At 38.7% G+C, this 22191-nt stretch overlaps 1 protein-coding gene and 1 pseudogene across 7 annotated transcripts in view; one reads left to right on the forward strand and one right to left on the reverse strand.

Moving 5' to 3' along the window:
- The window catches only part of LOC140533865 (prostaglandin-E(2) 9-reductase-like), a 148554-nt gene that overhangs the window by 12709 nt on the left and 113654 nt on the right, over positions 1-22191 (forward strand). For 4 of the 7 annotated variants that reach the window (XR_011977084.1, XM_072654194.1, XM_072654191.1 and 1 more), the window contains exon 1: positions 18427-18868. The exons of 1 other annotated variant lie outside the window; for it this stretch is intronic. Coding sequence is in view for 4 of the 6 variants with exons in the window: in XM_072654194.1 (XP_072510295.1) it covers positions 18782-18868 (87 nt within the window). In the remaining 2 variants the exon portion in view is untranslated. Of the gene's footprint in view, positions 1-18426; positions 18869-20946; positions 21088-22191 lie in introns of those variants that run through there. 2 more of the 7 variants (XM_072654193.1, XM_072654195.1) reach the window with 2 other exon arrangements.
- LOC140533862 (actin, cytoplasmic 1 pseudogene) lies at positions 3104-4237 on the reverse strand (annotated as a pseudogene).

Genomic DNA, 22191 nt, shown 5'->3' on the forward strand with positions numbered 1-22191 from the left:
ATCATATTCCAAACCCTTGGATCCCTTACTGTAAAAGCTCCTAAACTTGTGTATCCTGATTGTATTTCCACAATACTTGAATTGTTTCTTTCTGGCTGCTTGCAATGTTTTCTCCTTGCCTTGGAACTATGGAATCTGGTTACAATATACCAAGAAGTTTTCATTTTGGGATCTCTTTCAGGAGGTGATTGATAAATTCTTTCCATTTCTCTTTTACCCTCTGCTTCTAGAATATCAAGGCAGTTTTCCTTCATAAGTTCTTGAAAGATGATGTCTAGGCTCTTTTTTTGATGCTAGTTTTCAGGTAGATAAATGATTTTTAAGTTCTCTCTCCCAGATCTGTTTTCCAAGTCAGCTGTTTTTCAAATGAGATATTTCACATTGTCTTCTATTTTCTCATCCTTTTGGTTTTGTTTCATAGTTTCTTGGTTTCCCATAAAGTCATTAACTTCCATCTGCCTCATTCTAATTTTCAAAGAGCTGTTTTCTTCAGTGAGCTTTTGAACTTCCTTCTCCATTTGACCAATTCTGCTTTTTAAAGCATTCTTCTCTTTGGTTTTTTGGACTTCTTTTGCTATTTGGGTTAGTCTATTTTTAAAGGTGTTAGAAAGGTGGTTTGGAGTCAAGTCATAGAGAGTTTGAAAGACTCTTTGGCCCTAAGCCATAAATCAGCCTTCTCCCTAGCACCAATGTCAGTTATCCTAGGTTTGCTCTGCACATTAGAAATTCCAATGAGTATTCATTTCCCAATGGAATGAAGACTTGATTGTGACAATGAACATGATGATGATGGCGGCTCACATAAATGTTCAGCAGTTCACAAAAATCTATGGTGTTGCCAGTTCCATCTATACTTCATTGTTTAATATGTTCCCTACAAACTGGAATAACAACAGAGGTATCTGTCACATTCCCCACTAAAGTAATCTCTATAGTATGTAGTCACTAAACTCCTAAAGTATTAAGTATAAAAAAGGGTATATTGGAAAAGAGAATTTTCTATTAAAATTCCTTTTGTTCTACTGTCAATTACCATAGTGCTGAGGTTCTCTGATCTTCCCTATGTGACATTCAACCAGAATCTGGCTGAATAAATTCAGACTTTGGTGATGATATCATAAAAACTACCTACTAGGATGATTATTTTGGTGGTGGAGGGATATTAATGTAAGCAATATTATACTTTTTGTTGGGAAAAAAGTATAATTAGCTTACTCCATACAATCTACAAATATGAGTCTTTCCCACAGGTTTTGATTTACTTTCAGATACAGAGAAATGTGGCAGTAATGTGTAAGTCTGCCACATCAAGTTGAATAAAAGAGAACTTCCAGGTAAGCATTTACTGGTTGGTGGATGACTGGGCCAACAATTTACCATTCATCAGGCCAAGTGTGAAGGTAATTGTCCTTCTGCAGTCTCCTGACATTTCTTCAGGCTCAGGGAATTAGAGATAGGAGGATGGAATGGACAGGCACTAGATTGGTAGTGAGAAGAGCTGGGTTCAAAACCTGACTCTATTGATTACTACCTGTATGAACCTGAACAAGTCATTTCACTCCTCCAGGCCTGATTGATCACCCTAAAAAAATGAAGAGTTTGGAGTAGAAATGATCTGTCAATTCCCTTCTAACTGAATCTGTGACTCTGTGATGTTGTGTTTATTACATTGTTACAAGAAATTTGGGGTGCCTGAGTCCAAGATGTAAGAGAAATAGGAGGAATGGTCTGAGTACTGGGGCAGCCAAGTCAGGTGGGGTCATTTATGTCTGGGAAGCTGCAGATATCCATTAGATAACAGTAAAAATACTGAGTAACTGTAGCCCAACATGAGTTTACCCTTTAGTTTGGGAGTTTGTTCCTGCCTGTTCTTTAGTTTCAGACCTTTCTTTTTGGCACATACCTCCCTCCATCTCTTCCTGAAGAACTCCTTTCAGGCCTAAAGTATCAAATTGCTTCTTTATATTTTCCATTCAAAATTTTTTTTTCTGTCTGGATGTCAGAACTGTTGCCTGAAGTGAATAGCAGATACCTGTGACATGTTGAAAAGGTACAGATGGAATTCAGAAGTGGTGGTCTATGGGCCAGGTATAGACAATGAAGGCCACAGTGAAAGGGCAGTCAAAAGTATTGTACTGAAATGAGACTCAAGTGAACACATGAACCATTTGGGAGAATTCAGAAGTTTGAGGGGAAGGTAGGAGGTTTCCTGGGACATGGACCACATTAGACATAAATCCTTTAGTTGACTTGGTGGTAATTCTGAGTCATTGGATGAAAGTAAAGGACAGTCTTTATTTTGCCACCCTGGAAGAAGGGGACAGATATTTCCCAAGGAGTTCTTAGGGGGCAAAAATTTGTAGGTTCCCCCAAAATGGCTTTCAAGGAGTTTTTGGCAAGTGGGCCAGAGAAGTGGAGGGAAAACCTCAATATCAATTTTTTTTTCTTTAATATGTGCACTTTTATTTCAAGTGATCTTAAGTCAGTATACAGGTAAAGCTCCTCCCCTTCCCTAAATACTGGCACCAATCTCATAAAACTCTCAGGGAGATTGAAAAGTCTTCATTCACATCTATGTTGGAGGCAGGGAGGGAATTTAGGGGGCCATTCAATATTGCTGACAATTAGAAAAAATGAACATAAATTAAGGTGGAAGATAGAAAAAGTTTTTTTAAAGGATTCCATTAAATTACATGTAAATCAGTACTAGTACTACCCCCCTCCCCCCTCCCCATACGGATTTGTTACTTAGCTCCTTTGCTCTAGTAGAATAGAGCCTTAAAGGAAGATCATAACTCTGTAACAATGCATTATACAATATTTGAAATGACTATTAAAAAAAGAAACAAATGTACAATCAGAGTTCTTAAGATGCACTGTAGAACTTTGAGGTTGTTTGCGTCCAATATACTTAGACAGCTCACCACCTTTACCATTACAGTTTTTAAATGGAAAGCCCAAAAAAACAAAACAAAACAAAACGAAAGAAAACAAAAAACCAAATAAGGCCATGCCAATCTCATCTCTTTTTTGGGGGCAATTATCATGTCATACCCTTTTGACAAAAAAAAATAATAAATAAATAAAAACACAAACAACCCATTTAAAAGCATTTGTGGTGGACAGTGGAGTGTCCAGATTCATTGTCCTCCTGCTTGCTGATCCACATCTGCTGGAAGGTGGAAAGAGATGCTGACATCTCTTTCCATCCTGAGATGCAGTCCCCAATCCAGAGTATTTGTGTTCAGGTGGGACAATAATCTTGATTTTCCCCATGCTTGGAGCTAGGGCTGTATTCTCCTTCTGCACCCATTTGGTAATGCCTGGGTACATGGTGATACCACCAGACAATATAGTATGGGCATGCAAAGCCTTATGGATGTCAACATCACACTTTATGATTGATTTGAAGGTAGTTTTGTGGATTCCATAGGATTTCATACCTAAGCTGGAAGAGAGCTTCTGGGCATTGGAAACTCTCGTTGCTAATTGTGATAACCTGGCCATCAGGGAGCTTATAGCTCTTTTCCAGAGAGGTGCTAGATGCAGCAGTAACCATCTCCTGCTCAAAGTCTAGGGCGATGTAACATAACTTCTGTTTGATGTCACGCACGACATCCCTCTCAGCTGTGGTAGCGAAACTGTACCCTCTTTTGGTCAGGATCTTCATTAGATATTCCTTCAAATCACAGACAGCCAGATCCAAATGGAGGTTGGCATGGGGAAGGGCATAATCTTCATAGATGTGCACAGTGTGAGTTACACCATCACCAGAGTCCATCACAATACCAGTGGTATGACCAGAAGCATACAGGGGCAGCACAGCCTGGATGGCAATGTACACGGCTGGGGTGTTGAAGGTCTCAAACATAATCTGAGTCATCTTTTCTCTCTTGGCTTTGGGGTTCAGGGGGGCTTCTGTGAGCAGCACAGGGTGCTCTTCAGGGGCCACATGTAGCTCATTGTAGAAAGTGTGATGCCAGATCTTCTCCTTGTCATCCCAATTGGTGACAATACCATGTTCAATGGGGTACTTCAGAGTCAGAATACCTCTCTTGCTCTGATCCTCATCTCCCACATAACTGTATTTCTGGCCCATACCTACCATCATCCCCTGATGTCTGGGGTGCCCAACAATGGAGAGGTAGTCGACCCAAAGGGTATTGTCTCCTGCAAAGCCAGCTTTGCACATTCCAGAGCTATTGTCAACAACAAGAGCAGCAATATCATCATCCATGACAAACTTTGAAGTGGCAAATTTAAACCCCTGTGAGAGAGAGAGAGGAGGTGGTGCCGCACCTGGAGGCAGGGGGCAAGTGAGTGCATGCTGGGTGGAAGAGCTCACAGCTCCAGTATAAAATTTCTGAAAGAGGTTTATCATCTCTGAGTCAGTTTAATACAAATAACTCTGGTGCCTGATGTAGAATTGCTGACTATACAAGAATTATCCATGCTGTAACCCTGTTCCTGTTTGTCATCACCACCTCACATGAGAAGAAATCTGGGACTATTTTGGAGATCTCATCACCTCGGTTCATCATCACCATCCTGCATTCACAAACCTACCATGAATTGCAAAAATTTGGCATCTGTAACCTCAAGGCAATATTCACAGCCCTGCTGGTGACTCTAAATATGCCAGTGCATTTCTCAATCACAAAGTATAACAGACTTTCCATATAAAAGGCAGAAGAAAAACATTTATTTCAACAACAGAAAACCACATCCTCAAACCAGAAACCCAAATCAGTCATGGTAGCCAAATAGTCAATACACATTAGCCCTGTAGGGAACAAAGACATTTCCAAGTCCTCCTCTCCCTGTTGGGGCTTTGCCACAAACAAACACTCATGGTCCTAGCTTTCTGCTAGCCTGTGTCCTTCCCACTTCAGCCCTAGCCTGACCAACTTCCTCCCAGGTCTGTTCTACCCTTTCAGTTCCACTCATTCAGCAAGCTCCTCCCACCACTTGTGTCTTAGGTTACCATGTGATTTAAGCAGGCCACATGGGCCTGTTGATGAATGAGCAAGATTTCTCCATTTAAATTACCATTACATTTAGTCCCAAGATCTTTCCTATACATTATATTGGTTGGGGGGACAACTGATATGAACAGATTTGTAATACGTGTAATAGAAAATAAGTATATAAAACAATATCTTAGGCAACAGAACTTTACAACAATATAAGAGGGACCACAGAAAATAAGCATATAAACCAATATCTTAGCGTGAGGCTTGAGCTCAACAACCCTCCTATCCCCCTTCAAACAAAAGGGGCCCCAAATCTTGGGGTAAGACGCATAGGTCTCCTATTCTACAGCTACTTCCTGCTGAGATTGGATATGGAGCTGTCCCTGCCTTGAGAAGTCCCATTCAAGAGGTCAGTTCTTTAGGTAGCATCTGGAGCTCAGCTGATGCCAGGACCAGGTATAGCACATTGCAGTTGAGGATAAGGGGTGACGTCTGGCTTAGGCAATCAGTCATCCTCAGGTGGAGGGTACTAAACTAGCAGAAAACAAATCTAGCAAACAAGTTTAACAGACAAGTAGCTAAAAAGAATTTCAAGTAGAAAATAACCAGAAGCAGGATAGTATAGGGTCAGTCATGCTTCTGGAGTCCATGAACCCACTATCATAGCCTCATTCCTGATAGAATATATGAGTTAAGGGTACAATTTAGTAATCATCTTCTCCTGAATCAACAACAGTTACAGTATTATCTTTCCTGTGTGCTTTCCCCATCTTCACTATTATATTTCTGGTAGTGGTATCATAGCATGCATTTGCATTTCCAATCATTATGGCAGTCTTCATTATCTGCTCCTTTAATTTTCTTATATATAGTACCTAAGTGAATATCAGGGTCTATCTCCACTAGGTCACATTGAGTCAGTAAGATACTGTTTATTGCATCCTTTTGCAGCCAAAGCTAGCAGATTAGTCATATTGTCACCTCTTTGCATATTGTAGTCTCTAAAGCCTTGCTATACAAAAGGATTCTGACTGATACCTATAAATTTCAAGCAGTCCACACAATCTATTGATACTCCTCCAACTCCTTCATCACTGATTCTTACCATCCAAGATATTAATAATTTCTCCAACCTTTGGGTGAACTCACTCAAAATATCTGACATCATGCTGAGTAAAATCCGCAATGATCTCCCTAAAAGCTGTGTTCCCTGCTTGGTTCTCTTGTTTTTGCCTTAGTAAAGGGCATGCTTTGGATTTAGAAGTCTCCCCCTGCAACATTATTTCATTTTCCAACTCTGACTTAGTTACATTTTCCTGCCCACACACTGTCCTGGCAACCATGGTTATGGAGACTAATCTGGGTCTGTACAAATGTTGCATGCACAATTCTTTTTCGAGTCTTCTGCTTCTTCTTGGCTTTTCATCCACCCGAGACCCCCTAGCTTGCTCTTTTAAAGGAGAGCCAGAATGCTGAGAATTCCCATGCAAGCTAGCTAACTCTTTTCCAACTTGATTTTTTTTCCTTCAGCAGCTCATCTCTGATTTCATACATAATACAGTAACCTGTTAATAAAATGTCCTACATATCCCTACCAGTTCCTTCCCTGGTCTTTGTGATATTCCTTGCAAATACATTTCCAAGTATCTAGGTTCCCCTTCCTCTAACCTTGCTTCCCAGTTTTCATAGAGTCCTGAGCTTTTAGCGCGTTCCTCTACTAGGGAAGAATGCAGTAAATCATCCCATCCTGGGATATTAATTTGTTCCTGTAAATCCTTTCTGCCTCTAAATAGAAATTTTATACCCCTTGATCATGCTCCTGATGCCAAATGTATTACCAAAGCAATATTCATGGCATTGGTGGTAACTATGAATATGCCAGCATAATTCTCAATCACAAGGTATAACAGACTCTCCATATAGAAGGCAGAAAAAGAACGTTTATTCAGACAGCGGAAAGCCAAATCCCCAAATCAGAAAGCCAAATCAGTTATAGTAGGCAAGAAGTCAATACATGTTTGTTTCTTTCTGAGAAGGCCCTACCAGGGGTGGGGAAGGCTTGGAAATGCCTTTGTCCCCTGCAGTGCAAACACTCACGAGCCTAGCTGTTTGCTTGCCTGTGTCCTTCCCAACTCTGACTAGCCTGACCAACTTTCTCCCAGCTCTGCTTCACCCTTCCTGTTCCATCTGTTCAGCTAGCTTCTCCTGCCACATGTGACTTAGGTTTCCATGTGATTTAAGCAGTTCACATAGGCCTGTTAATGAATTTAAAATTTTTCTGATTTAAATCAATATTATAGCAGCATCTGCCACATGAGATTTTCCTTCTGAGGAAATTCTAAGAATTTCTGACTTTTATTTTCCTTTCCACATTTTTATTTGTTTTGTTTATTTCCCTTTTCCTCTTAGTATGGCCCATGCTGGGAGGACTGTCCAGTAACACCATAAGCATATCAATGGTAAAAGTTCCTCTAGAAGTGTCAGACTCATGGCCCACAAAGCTCCAGATATAAATATAATTGGGAAATGTATAAGAAATGCAACACAATGTTAATTTGTAATTTTCTAATTCAATATGTGACTCCCAGAGATCTGTTTCTATTCAAATCTGACACCACTGCTCTAGAAGATCCTTAGGATCTTATTACTAAAGGATGATATGTGATAGGACAAAGCTGCCTCCAGTACCTAATTGGTTCCAGCTTCCTTGATGCAGTGTCTTGGTCATCGACATGTATAAAAAGTCCCAGCCCCACAGAGTCTAGGTTTCTTAGACTTGGTTAGTGTCTTAAGACCACAAGTGACCATACCCTGATGACCTACTGACCAAATGAATTGCGATGGAGATGAGTAGGGCTGTGTCCAGAGAAGGTAGGTGCCCCAGTATCTTTGAAGCACAGTCTTGTCCTCTTGGGGCAAAATAAACCTCCTTTGTTGAACTGTGCAATTACATCCAAGTGTCTCGTTCTGCCTCAACATGGAACCTGAATTAAGGTGGTGCTGGCATGCGAGCTGCACCTTTGACACTTTCTTTTCCTATTTTTAGGAGCAGTTTATGTAATATATTTTCTTTGAAAAAATTCATTTGTAAATGCATTTGTCCTACTTTTCTTTCTTTTTCTTTTATTCCCCTTTGAGTCTTCCTTTATGGCCCATTCAATTTATTTGTCAAAGTTTTGAATTTTTTGAATTGTCTATTTCTTGTTCTGTTAATCTGAAAATTTTGTATTCCTGTAGATATTCATTCATTTCATTTAATGTGTAAATTTTATTGACATTTAATTAGTGAAAATAATTTCTAATAGTAACCTTTTTTCCTCTTCATCTATTATGAATTCTTCTTTTTTTGTTTTGATACTGGAAATTTGATTTTCCTCTATCTTTTTGCTAACCACACTGTTCATCTATTTTATTGAAGTTCTAAAAAATCTGTTCCCTGTTTTATTTATTAAATGATTTTCTACTTCCAATTTTAATCAGTTGATTCTTTGGTTTTTCTATTTTGATGTATGCTTGGAGTTTTAAAATTTGTTTCATTTCTAGTTGTTTTAGGTGCCAGATTTATTGAGCTGTTCTTTTGTTGATAAAAGATATTTTCTTTTTAGGTATGTTGGTATGTTTTCTAATCATTTTCTTTGATGAAGTTCTCTAGTATTTCTCTGATTTTTCTTGACTAATCAGTTTTTTAAAATTAAATTATTTAGTCTCCAACTGATTTTTGATCCTTTCTCCAGCAGCCTTATATTTGAATATAAATTTTCAGGAAGCTCTGGGGTGTTTAATTAAAGGAAAAGAGACAAAGTGAACATCTTATAAGTCTAGGAAAACAGTAGCAGACACAAGAGGACAGTAGTGGACACAAGACAGCAGTGTGGTGCCACAGTGCTCAGACTAGAGTAACCCAGGACTCTTGGATTTTGAATTCCTTAAAACTCTGTCCTGAGATGCAAAAAAATGAGGTTGCAGACTGGGTTAAAGATGCAGCATTTTTTAAAAGTTAATCTACTTATTTTTAGTCTTCAACATTCACTATCATAAGTTTCAAATTTCCTTCCTGTCCCTCTTTTCCTCCTTCCCCAAGACTGCTTTCAATTTGTTATATACTTTACATATATATATATATATTCTCATTAAAATTTTTTACATTAGTCATGGTGTATAGAAGAATTAGAATGAATAGGAGGAAGCATGAGAAAGAAACAAAACAAAACAAAACAAACAAACAAAAAGAATACAGTCCACTTCACTCTGCATTCAGACTCCACAGTTTTTTTTTCTGAATGTGAATGGCATTTTCCATGATGAGTCCTTTGAAATTGTTTTAGTTCCTTGAAATGTTGATAAGGGCTAAGTCTATTAAGGTCAGCCTCACACACTGTAGTTGTTGCTCTGTATAATGTTCTCCTGGTTCTGCTCACTTCCTTCAGCATCAGTTCATATAAGTCTTTTGAGGTTTTTCTGAAGTCCACCTGTTCATCAATTCTTATAGCACAATAGCATTCCATTACATTCATATACCATAATTTGTTCAGCCATTCCTCAACTGATAGGCATCCCCTCCTGTCCAGTTCTTGGCCAACACAAAAAGAGATGCTATAAGTATTTTTGTACATATAAGTCTTTCCCCCATTTTTATGATCTCTTTAGGATGTAGCCCTAGACCTGATATTGCTGGGTCAAAGAATATGCCCATTTTTGTAGCCCTTTGGGCATAGTTCCAAATTGCTCTCCAGAATGGTTGTATCAGCTCACAACTCCACGAATAATGAAATAGTGTTCCAACTTTTCCATGTCTTCTCCAATATTTATCATTTTCTTGTTTTGTGCTTCTGATAGGTGTGATGTGGTACCTCAGAGGTGTTTTGATTTGCATCTCTCTAATCAACAGTGATTTAGAGTATTTTTTCATATGACTATAGATAGCTTATTTTTTTCCTCTGTAAAATGCCTTTTCATATGCTTTGATCATTTATCATTTGGGGAATGATTTGTACTCTTAAAAATTTGACACAGTTCTCTCTATGTTTTTCAAAAGAGTACTTTATCAGAGACATTAGCTATAAAAATTCTTTCTCAGTGTTCTTCACTCCCAGTCTTGGTTGCAATGACTTTGTACAAAATTTTTTTTTATTTAGTATAGTCAAAATTATCCATTTTTCATTTCATAATGTTTTCTATATTTCCTTTGGTCATAAATCACTCCATTCTCCATAAATCTGACAGATAAACTATTCCTTGCTCCTCTAATTTGTTTATGATATTAGCATTTATATCTAAATCATGTAACCATTTGAACTTTATTTTTTTAGTATAATGTCCGATGTTGGTCTGTACTCAGTTTCTGCCATGCTATTTTTCAGATTTCTCAACAATTTTTTTTAAGTAGCGAGTACTCATCTCAGAAAGTAGACTCTTTGGATTTACCAAATAGTAGTTTTCTATAATCATTGACTACTGTGTCTTGTGTACTTAACCTATTTCACTCATCTCCCCCTCTATTTCTTAGTCATACCAAATGGTTTTGAGGATTGCTGCTTTATAATCCAATTTTAATACCTGGTATGGGTAGGCTACCTTCCCTAGAAAGAGATTTGAGGAAGGGTAGTAAACCAGAAACTATTGCAATAGTCCAAGCAAGAGGTGATAAAGACTTGCACTAGAGAGGAGGAGCCAAGATGGCGAAGTAGAAAGACATACATATGCTAGCTTTGAACCCACAGCCCATCAAATATCTGTAAAGAAGAGCTCCCAACAAATTCTGGAACATCAGAAGCAACAGAACAACAGAGTGGATGAGATTTGTTCCAGAGAGCCCTGAAAACCTGACCCGAAAGGTCCGTGGCGCAACGGACCCAGGGCAGAGTCCAGCCCTGCCTTGGCTGAGGCACCAAGAGGAGCAGATCTGAGCAGGCTTCAGGGACGGAATCTCCAGTGGCTGCCCAGGTCCCTCCACCCACAGGCTCTGGGGGTGAGTGAGTCTTTTTGGCTTACTGAGAGGGGAGTGGAGTGTCCCCATACTCAGGCCCCCTGGGGAGGCAGCGGCGGGGACAGTGGTGGACAGGGGCTCCCAGAGCAGGCAGGAGCTCGGATCCATTGTTGAAGGCCTCAGCATACACCCCCTGAGGGAACTGAGCCCCAGTGGTGGCCCTGCCCCTACCTGAGCACCTGAATTTAATCTCACACTGAGTAGCAGCCCCACCCCCACCAAAAGCCCTGAGGCTGGGGAACAGCATTTGAATCTCAGACCCCAAGTGCTGGCTGGGTGGATCTGGAGGCATGGTAGGGGTGGAAGGAAAACTCAGAAGTGAAATTACTGGCTGGGAAAATGCCCAGAAAAGGGAATAAAAATAAGACTATACAAGGTTACTTTCTTGGTGAACAGATAATTCCTCCCTTCCTTTCAGATGAGGAAGAACAATGCTTACCATCAGGGAAAGACACAGAAGTCAAGGCTTCTGTATCCCACACATCCAAAATAAATATACCATGGGCTCAGGCCATGGAAGAGCTCAAAAAGGATTTTGAAAATCAAGTAAGAGAAGTGGAGGAAAAACTGGGAAGAGAAATGAGAGAGATGAAAGAAAAGTATGAGAAGCAGGTCAACACCTTGCTAAAGGAGACCCAAAAAAATGCTGAAGAAAATAAAGACTTGTACTAGGTGATTTCAGTAACAGAGGTGAGATGGGGGCATATAGTTAAGAGTAAATTATGTTAAGAAAACAAAATTGACAGGCCTTGGCAACAGATTGTTATGAGTAGTGAGAAGGTGAGGAGCCAAATAAGACACCTATTTTTAAAGCCTGGGTAACTGGAAGGATGGTAGTATACTTGCGAGGAATAGAGAACTTAGGAAGAGGGCAAGGTTATAGGGAAAAGATAATGAATTCAATTTTGTAGTCTCACTTGACATAGTAATTGCTGATAAGACCAATCAGGACTTCAGGCCCTAAGGTGGAGACATCTTGAACTAGGCAAATCTGTTGATGTGGAGATGGCCAACTCCAGAGAGTGAATTGAGCTCGGAGGTACAGAGATACACTTTTAGACATGGCCACTACAGGACTTCATTTTGCAATATTACACTTATTTGTTACAAGATTTTCTTTCTTTTTCTCTCTGCTTTTCATTGTGGGAAGGGCAATGGAAAGGAAGGAAAGAGGTTAAGAAGAATGATGTAAAAAGAGGGAGCACCTTTTTAACAGTTTAAAACATCAAAGAAAAAAGGCCTATCCTGCCCCCCATTGCTTCTATTCTCTCTTTTGATCCTGTCCCTCCCCAAGAGTATTGACTTCAAATTGCTCCCTCCTCCCACTGCCCTCCCTTCTATCATCCTCCTCACCCTGCTGATCCCCTTCTCCCCCACCTTCCTGCATTCTACGATAGGTTTTCATACCAAAATAAGTGTGCATTTTATTCTTTCCTTTAGTCGAATGCAATGAGAGTAAGCTTCATGCTTTTTCTCTCACCTCCCCTCTTTTTCCTTCCACTGAAAAGTTTATTATTTGCCTCTTTTATGAAAGATAACCTGCCGCATTCCATTTCTCCCTTTCTCTTCCTAATATATTTCTCTCTCACCACTTAATTTCCTTTTTTTAAGATATGATTCCATCCTATTCAATCCACCCTGTGCTCTGTGTGTGTGTGTGTGTGTGTGCGTGTGTGTGTGTGTGTGTGTGTGTTTGTAATCCTACCAACTACCCAGGTACTGAAAAAAGTTTCAAGAGTTACAAATATTGTCTTTCCATGTAGGAATGTTCAACTTTCGTAAGTCCCTTATGATTTCTCTTTCCTGTTTACCCTTTCATGCTTCTCTTTATTCTTGTGTTTGAAGGTCAAATTTTCTTTTCACCTCTTGTCTTTTCATCAAGAATGCTTGAAAGTCTTCTATTTCATTGAAAGACCATTTTTTCCCCTGAAGTATTATACTCAGTTTTGCTGGGTAGGTGATTCTTGGTTTTAGTCCTAGTTCCTTTGATTTCTGGAATATCATATTCCACACCCTTCAATTCCTTAATGTAGAAGCTGCCAGATCTTGTGTTATCCTGATTGTATTTCCACAACACTTGAATTGTTTCTTTCTAGCTGCTTGCAATATTTTCTCCTTGACCTGGGAACTCTGGAATTTGGCCACAAGGTTCCTAGGGGTTTCTCTTTTTGGTTCTCTTTCAGGCAGTGGTTGGTGAATTCCTTGAAGACTTATTTTGCCCTCTGGTTCTAGAATATCAGGAAAGTTTCCCCTGATAATTTCATGAAAGATGATGTCTAGACTCTTTTTTTGATCATAAAGGCTTTTAGATAGTCCCATAATTTTTAAATTGTCTCTCCTGGATCTGTTTTACAGGTCAGTTGTTTTTCTAATGAGATATTTCACATTATCTTTCATTTTTTCATTCTTTTAGTTTTGTTTTGTGATTTCTTGGTTTCTCATAAAATCATTAGCCTCCATCTGTTCCATTCTAATTTTGAAGGAACTATTTTCTTCAGTGAGCTTTTGAACCTCCTTTTCATTTGGCTAATTCTGCTTTTTAAAGCATTCTTTTCCTCATTGGCTTTTTGAACCTCATTTGCCAATTAAGTTAGCCTGTTTTTAAAGATGTTATTTTCTTCAGCATTTTTTTGGGTCTCCTTTAGCAAGGTGTTGACCTACTATTCATGCTTTGACTGCATGTCTCTCATTTCTCTTCCCTGTTTTTCCTCCACCTCTCTAACTTGACTTTCAAAATCTTTTTTGAGGTCTTCCATGGCCTGAGCCCATTGAATAGTTATTTTGGATATTTGGGATATAGAAACCTTGAGTTTTATGTCTTTCCCTGATAGTAAGCATTGTTCTTCCTCATCTGAAAGAATGGGAGGAGATATCTATTCCCCAAGAAAATAACCTTCTATAGTCTTATTTTTCCCCCTTTTTTGGGCATTTTCCCAACCATTTACTTAACTTTTGGGTCCTTTCTCAAGAGTAGGGTATACTCTGGGGACCTATAAGATATCAGTTCCTCCAAGGTGGCACAATCAAGTGTGTGCTGGTCTGGGTGCAGGGAAGGATTTTTGTGCCCAGAATCTTAGCAGCATTTCCTCTCCACAGACACGTGATCTCCAGTTCCACCAATGTAGGACTGGGGGGGTGGGATTCAGTCAAGCTGCAGAGGCAGGGCCTCCATTCAGTGTGAGACAAAGACCAACTGCCTCAGGGCCTCTACACAGGACTGAGGTAAGACTCAGCTCTTCAGTGCCCCCAGGGGTTTTTATGATCCAGCTGTGGTCTCAGGCTGCTGTAGGGGCTACCCTGAGAACTCCTGCCACCTGCCCAATGTGAATGCCCTACTCTCTTCCTGGCCAGTTGAAGAAACCCCGTCACTGTCCTTTCCATGCCTATGAGTTGAGGGATCTGAGGAATCTCTGCTGCTGGGACTGGGGATTCTGGGACTGGGGATTCTGTGACTGGAGATTCCATCCTGGAGAGCTGTTCATGAGCCCTGCACATATGGCCAAAGCTGGGCTGGGCTCCGAGCTCTGAGCCCTGCTCTGCATACGGTGCAACTGACATTTCCTGTGGGTCTTTCAGGTCACCCTGGGCTGGAAATCTCCTCCACTCTGTTGTTCTCCACTTCTGCTGCTCCAAAATTTGTTGAGAGTCCCTCTCTACGGGTGTTTTATGGGCTGTGTGGGAGCAGCTTCAGTATGTGTGTCTTTCTACTCTGCTATCGTGTTATGAGTTTTATAAAGGAGTTTCATATTATTGAGATTCATGGTTTCATATAGAATCCTTTTTGTTTTCTATTATGTGAAAGGAAGGAAGGAAACAAGCATTTATTAAGTGCCTAGTATGTGCCAGGCACTGTGCTAAGCACTTTTCAAATATGATGTCATTTGATCCTCACAACACCCCTGGGAAGTGGATGCTATTATTGTTATTCCCATTTCATAGTTCAAGAAACTGAAACAGATAGAGATTAATTGACTTGCCTGAGTCACTCCATGTTGTTAGTGTGTAAGGCTGGATTTGAATTCAGGTCTTCCTGATCAGATCCAGAGTTTTACCCACTCTTTTTTTTTTTTTTTTGTATCTAAGTTTGAAACTCTTTTTGAAGGCACTCAGTCTGCCTTTAAGGCAGTAGGTAGGGATATAATTATTGAGACTGAAAGTTTTTTTTTTTTGTTCTTAATGTCCAAACTATGGAGAATCAAAAGAGAAAGAAAATGATAAAACCCTGATGCAATAATTTCAAATAAAATATTAATGAAAAGACTACAGCAACCTATGAAAAATATTATAAACTATGACCCCACTGAATTTATATCCTAAATGTAGGGATGATGCAATATTAGGAAAACTAAGGCTTCATTAGACCATATTAATAGGAGCAATAATTTAAAAATCACATGATCATATCAATAGATACTGAAAAATCTCTAGATATAATTCAAAACTAATGTCTTTCAAGGGCACAGAAAAACATAGGAATAAATGAATCTTTCCTTAATATAGTAAGTAGTGACATCAATATAATAAATTTGATAACATGGTGAGAAGTATTTATCTAAAACCAAGAGTCAGCATCACATTTGATGAGAATAAACTGGAGGTCTTTCCACTAAGATGAGGGAGAAAGCAAAGATTTCCATTGTCAGAGTTGCTATTTCATATTGCATTAGACACGACACGAACAGCAATAAGATGTGAAAAAGAAATTGAAGGAATAAAGATACATAAAGAGAAAACAGAACGAATGCCCCTTTGTAGATGATATGATGATTAGTTAGAGCTGCTATATAGAAAACCTTAGAGTGTCAACTCAATATTAACTGATGACTTCAACAAAATTGTGAAATATAAAATACAATCTCATAAATCAACCTTTCTATGTATTACCAATGAAACTTAGCAGGAAGATATAGAAAGAGAAATCATTTAAAATATTTCCATTTATTTTTTCTCCACTTAGTAGTATTTTATTTTTTCCAGTCACATGTAAAGATAGTTTTCTACGTTCACTTTTACAATTTTTTCATTTCCACATTTTTCATCCCTCCTTCTCTCTCCTCCCCCTTCCCCAAGATGGAAAGCAATCTGATAGAAGCTACACATGTACAGTGATGTTAAACATATTTCTACACTAGTGATATTGTGAAAGAAAAATCATAACAAAAGGGAAAAATCATGAGAAAGAAATAAAGAGAAAACAGTATGCTTCAATCTTCATTCAGACTTCATAGGTCTTTCTCTAGATGTGGATTCCATTTTCCATCAGGAGTCTTTTGGAATTATCTTAGATCCATATATCAAAGACTATCAAAGTTGATCATTGTTTAATGTTGCTATTACTGCATACAATGTTCTTCTGGTTCCACTCACTTTACTCAGCATCAGTTCATGTAAGTCTTTCCAGGTTTTTCTGAAATATGCCTATGCCATTTCTTATAGTACAACACAACCTGTTCAGCCATTCCACAATTGATGGGCATCCCTTCAATTTCCACTCTTTCCCACTTCAAAAAAAACTAATGTATTTTTGTACACGTAGGTCCTTTGTTATGATCTCTGTGATATAGACCTAACGGTGGCATTGCTGAACAGTTTTGTAGTCCTTTGGCCATAGTTCCAAATTGCTCTCCAGAATGGTTGGATCACTTCACAACTCTATCAAAAATGCATTAAAGTCCCAATTTCCCCACACCTTCTCCAATATTCATCAGTTTCCTTTTTTGTCATTTTAGCCAGACTTATATGTGTGAGGTGGTACCTCAGAGTTTTTAAATTTTCATAAAATATTTCCCTTTAAAATAATTTTGTAGAAAGTATAAAACACTTGGAAGTTTAGCTACCAAGACACACAGAACTATATGAATATAACTTTACACTAATCTTTACGAAAATAAAATAGACTTAAAGAATTGGAGGAATATTAATTGTTCAGGTACTCTGAATCAATATAATAAAACAGATAATATAATTTAGAGTAATTTACTTATTCATTTCCAAACAACCCATGTATTATTTTAAAGAACCAGAAAAAAAATAACAATGAAATTCATCTGGAGCAGGGGTTGGTAACTTTTTTGGTGTCATGGACCCCTTTGGCAGTCTGGTAAAACTTGTGGTCTTTTTTTCAAAATAATGTTTTTAAATGCATAAAATAAAATACATAGTATTACATGAGAAATGAATTATATTAAAATAAATATGTAATTTTTCCCATCCAAGTTCATAGAACACTTTGAAAACTATGGACATCTTGGGGTCCATGTATTGAGGTTTAGAACCTCCTAATCTGATGAAATAAAGGTCAAGAATCTCAAAAACGGGGGAAGGAAAGGAGCCTACTGGTAGCAGATCTCAAACTGTAGAAACCCTTTTAAATTAATAGCCATATGAAAAATGCTCCAAATTGCTAATAATTAGAGAAATGCAAGTTAAAGTATGTTTGAGACTCCATCTTTTCAAATTATACCTATCAGAATGACAAAGATAACAAAAAAGGAAAATAATAAGTGTTAAAGGGGATATGTTAGCAGGTCTGAGCCTGCACTTAAAATTACATACATATGCCTACAACTGTTATATAATTGAGACATTTCGCTGCCATTTTACCTCTATGTCAACTCTATGGACAACTCCATTAAGGTCATATCTCCTGGCAAACTGGAATGTGGCTTGGGGCTCTGGCTTGGCTTTCTGAGTCAACTACTCCAGTATCTTTGCCAAGAAAACCCCAAATGGGGTCACAGAGAGGTGGATATTAGTTAAATCACTCAACAGCAATGCAGCTCCCAAATCAATATCATTGGAATATGCATATTCCAATGCATACTATGAATAATCTCAGCACATTATTTGTGGCATTTTAGTAGCAGGTGAACAGCTGACTTTGAAAAGATACTGTTTGTGATAAAAATCGTGTAAATCAAACCAACAGAGGAAAATCGTCATCAGACATTAAATCAGTGTAAAAGAAAACAAATTAGAAACTAGATTAAAAAATTCAAGTGGTAAACCCAGTGGAAGAGTTTAAAAAACATACACCAGTCATTATAAAAAGAAAAGTTTCCAAAAATATTAGGAAATTCTGGTCTTAATTCAGTTCAAAACTCAAAAGTATCAAAGATAAAGGAAAAAATAAACATTTCAGTGATAATATTACTATGACTAGAATAGTAGATAAACCTGTTTAAAACCACAAATAACAGGAAAAAAAAAGTCATTCCTTTTACCCAGTATGTAACCACAAGGAGATTTTGGCAAGCAAGGCAGATGGAGCTGTGCCTGCAGAACTCATTCTCCTACAGGGGCACTTTAGGGACATTGCTTCCTTTCAAAGTCAGTGTGTACTGCCTTCCAGAGAAAAGGGACAGGAAGACTGCCCATATCAGCTCCCCTACTTAGCTTTCCTCTCCCTTCCTCCTTCCCATTACTCTCCTCCCACTTCCTTATCTCTTTCTCCTCCCTAAACCCCCTTCTTCCTTCCTCTTGCCCTCCCCCGTCCCTCCCTTGTCCTCCCCATCTGAGCCCACCATGCTTTAGGAACAACTACCGAAAAAGGGGATAGCAATCACATTGAAGTCAAACGAATACTTTATCTACTCAAACATTTCCGTGCAGCCACACTTCTAGGGAAACTGTAAAGAAGTGATTTCTGGCTTGCTGCTCCCTCCACCCCTTCCTGTGCAACTTTAAACCCTGCCACTCCCTCTGAGCTTCATTGGACAATAGAGTAGAAATGTATAAAGCCAAGGCTTCTGTCAGTTAGTCTTTGCCTCTGCGTGGGTTTTCCGACTGCCCAGAGCCGACCTGACCTGTGAGGTGAAAAGAAATGGCTCTTTCCAGATCTCACAGGGTGACAATGAATGATGGGAATACCATCCCGGTGCTGGGATTTGGTACTTACGCACCCAGAAGTGTAAGTATAGAGAGCAGCGGGGTTTGTGGGCGCTGGGAGGGGAGATGAAGTGTGTAATCCTAATTCCCTTCTTGTGCTACCCAGTTTGGCGTTAGAGACTCTTTGGGGGGAGAAATACACAATTACGTAGCAAATGCAGGATAGTGAATTTTTGTGTAAACCTGACACTGTGTAAAAGTACCACATCTCGAATTTAGTCACCACTGGTTGGCCACAGAGACCCTGGGATTTGTAGTTTTTCCCAGACTGAGAAAAGAAAGTTAAGGTTAGATCAGCCCTCAGATGGGAGGGAGGAAGGTTTTTCACTAAGCCCAGAATTTGAAAATGTGTTTAGGACTGTACGAGGAGAGGGAGGAGCGTCTGTGGCAGATAGTGTCTGCCATATCTGTCTTTCCCATCTTTGAGATCGTGAGAGATGATATTTAAATGGATGAGCAGAGAGATGTGGGGTTGTGTATTATTACACACGATCGATCCAGGAGGCAGAGGGCTCAAAGCAAAATAGTTCCTGCCGTATTCCTTACTTCTGCTTAGTTGTGTTTTTAAAAAAATTCTGTTAAAGAATATTTGCCAGATTTAATATTAGTTTTCATTATTTTAGTTATATTTATAAATTGTATAAGGCACATGAAATATAATTATCACATAAAATTAATTTTGTTTTTATTTAATTATATTAATTTTGATATTTTTTGAGGCTTGGGGATGAAATGGGAATCACACTGGAGAGAGGGAGCTTGCTCAGGGCAAGGCAAGGAGCTCTTATTGCTCTCTGGGCATAAGCACAAATCATTTCATAATTACACTTACAATAACAAAATTATTATGAACATACTCCATCTTTTTTAAATAATTTTTTTTTTAGTTTTCTCCACTTCCATAAGTTTTAAATATTCTCTGCCTCCCTTGCCTCCTCCTTTCACAAGACAGCATGCTATCCGATGTAAGTTCTACATAAACATTTTTATTAAACATTTTCACATTAGTCATGTTGTATAGAAGAATTACAATGTATGGGAGGAACAATGAGAAAGAAAAACCAAAACCAAAAAGACAACAAATACTATGTTTCAATCTGCATTCAGATTCTTTCTCTAGATGTACAGGTGACATCTTCCATTCTGAGTGCTTTGGAGTTGTCTTGGATCCTTGCCTTGCTGAGAAGAGCTAAGTCTATCAAAGTCATTCATTGCACAATGTGACTGTTACTGTGTCCAATATTCTCCTGGTTTGCTCACTCCTGCTGTCTTCTTTGCTTCTGCTTAGTTGTGTTTTTAAAAAAATTCTGCTAAAGAATATTTGCCAATTTTAATATTAGTTTTACTTATTTTAGATATATTTATAAATTGTATGTCATAAAATAGAATTATTGCATAAATTAATTTAATTTTAATTATACTAATTTTGATATTATTTTTGTCATGTGATTTACTTGGTCCTTAACACTGCCTGGTATTCCTTTGATTGAAGCTTGAGAACAAAATGGGAATCACACTGGAGAGAGGGATCTTGGTCAGGGTAAGGCAAGGAGCTCTTTTTGCTCTGTGGGCATAAGCACAAACCACTTCATAATTACACTTTCAATCACAAAATTATTGTGAACGTGCCCCATCTTTTTTCAATAATTTTTTTTCAGTTTTGAACCTTCACTTCCATAAGTTTTAAATTTTCTCTTCCTCCCTCCCTTTCCCCTTTCCCAAGATAGCATACAATTCAATATAAGCTCTACATATACATTCTTATTAAACATTTTCATATTAGTCATGTTCTATAGAAGAATTAAGAAAAACCAAAACCAAAAAGAAAACAAATAGTGTGCTTCAATCTGCATTCAGATTCTTTCTCTACATGTATGGGTGACATCTTCCATTCTGAGTGCTTTGGAGTTGTCTTGGATCCTTGCCTTGCTGAGAAGAGCTAAGTCTATCAAAGTCAGTCATTGCACAATGTGACTGTTACTGTGTCCAATGTTCTCCTGGTTTGCTCACTTCACTCAGTATCAGTTCCTATGAGTCTTACCAGATTTTTCTGAAGTCTGCCTGTTCATTGTTTCTTGTATATTCTCACCATCTTTGAAGTAAATCTGTACCACAGATGAGGTAACCAGTAATGCTGTATGGACATCGACTACTTATGGAACCTGTGCAGCAGTGTGGATGTTGGAAGATGGGTGGATGGATTCTCCTGCCTTCCATGGAATGAGGAGAAGGCAAATTCAGGTGCAGGAAATGCAGGGCCAGCATGAGGGCGCCTGGATATTGAAGTAGTCTGAACAATGGGGAGAAAAGAGTGTACAGAAAGCAAAGCTTTATTTTGTGCTGCTTTTGTGTGAATATTGCTGCTTTGTGAATATTGTAGCTAGTAAAGCTAATGGTGGGAGTGGGGTTGTGTGTGTGTGTGTGTGTGTGTGTGTGTGTGTGTGTGCATGCGTGTGTGCATTTTGCCTAACGCCTGAGTACAGATGGTAGCCAGCCAAGAGAAAGAGCTTTCCTCCAGTCCTTCCATCTCTCTGCTTCCACATAGTGTTCTCCAGAAAGCAGGCAGTTTATTTCTTCCTTCATTCAGGATGGCAGGGCTCTTGAAGGAGTTTAGGGTTTGTGGGAAAATAGCCCAGTTGAGAAGAGACAAACAGCCACAGCTCTGAACCCTTTCTCTCCCTAGGTGTCATCATGGTCAGACATGCTTTGTCTGCCTCTTGGTGAAATGGGGACTTTGGGAAAAGGGGATGGGGGAATGGTGAAGGGACTTGTCATTGTAGGGTACAGCTCTCTACCTAAAATTTTATGATTGTTAAGGTTACATAGTGTGAAGTTCTGGACTTATTGACTGAGTAGCTGGGGAAAGGTCCAAGCCCAAGCAGGATTACCCTGACCAAAAAACAGAACATGATATTTGGGCACCCTCGATCTTGGGAGTACAAACTGGAATCACTTTAATGCTTTCTGGTCTGTTACCTAAGACACTGCCCCTAATTTCAAGAAACCCACAACCTAAAAGAGAAATAAGACACAAATGCAGAAAACTACAAATATATATTATGTGATATTTACATTAAAGTTATACCACAAAGAATTATGAGAAGTTTGAAGTGGAGACTAATAACCAAGTAGGGAAAGGGAGAGATGGAATAAGGGAAGGCTTTCTGGACAAAATGATATTGAAATTGAGCTTTGTGATATGGTTTATTTTTAATACGTTTTCCAGTGGCCCTTTATTTCTTATATAACTTCATTGCATTATGACAAGTAAGCATATATTATATATACATATAACATTTATGCTTTTTTGCCACTTGTTTTTGTTCTTAAGTAATGATCAATTTT

This window comes from Notamacropus eugenii, chromosome 3 (assembly GCF_028372415.1).
Source record: "Notamacropus eugenii isolate mMacEug1 chromosome 3, mMacEug1.pri_v2, whole genome shotgun sequence".
Taxonomy (NCBI): domain Eukaryota; kingdom Metazoa; phylum Chordata; class Mammalia; order Diprotodontia; family Macropodidae; genus Notamacropus; species Notamacropus eugenii.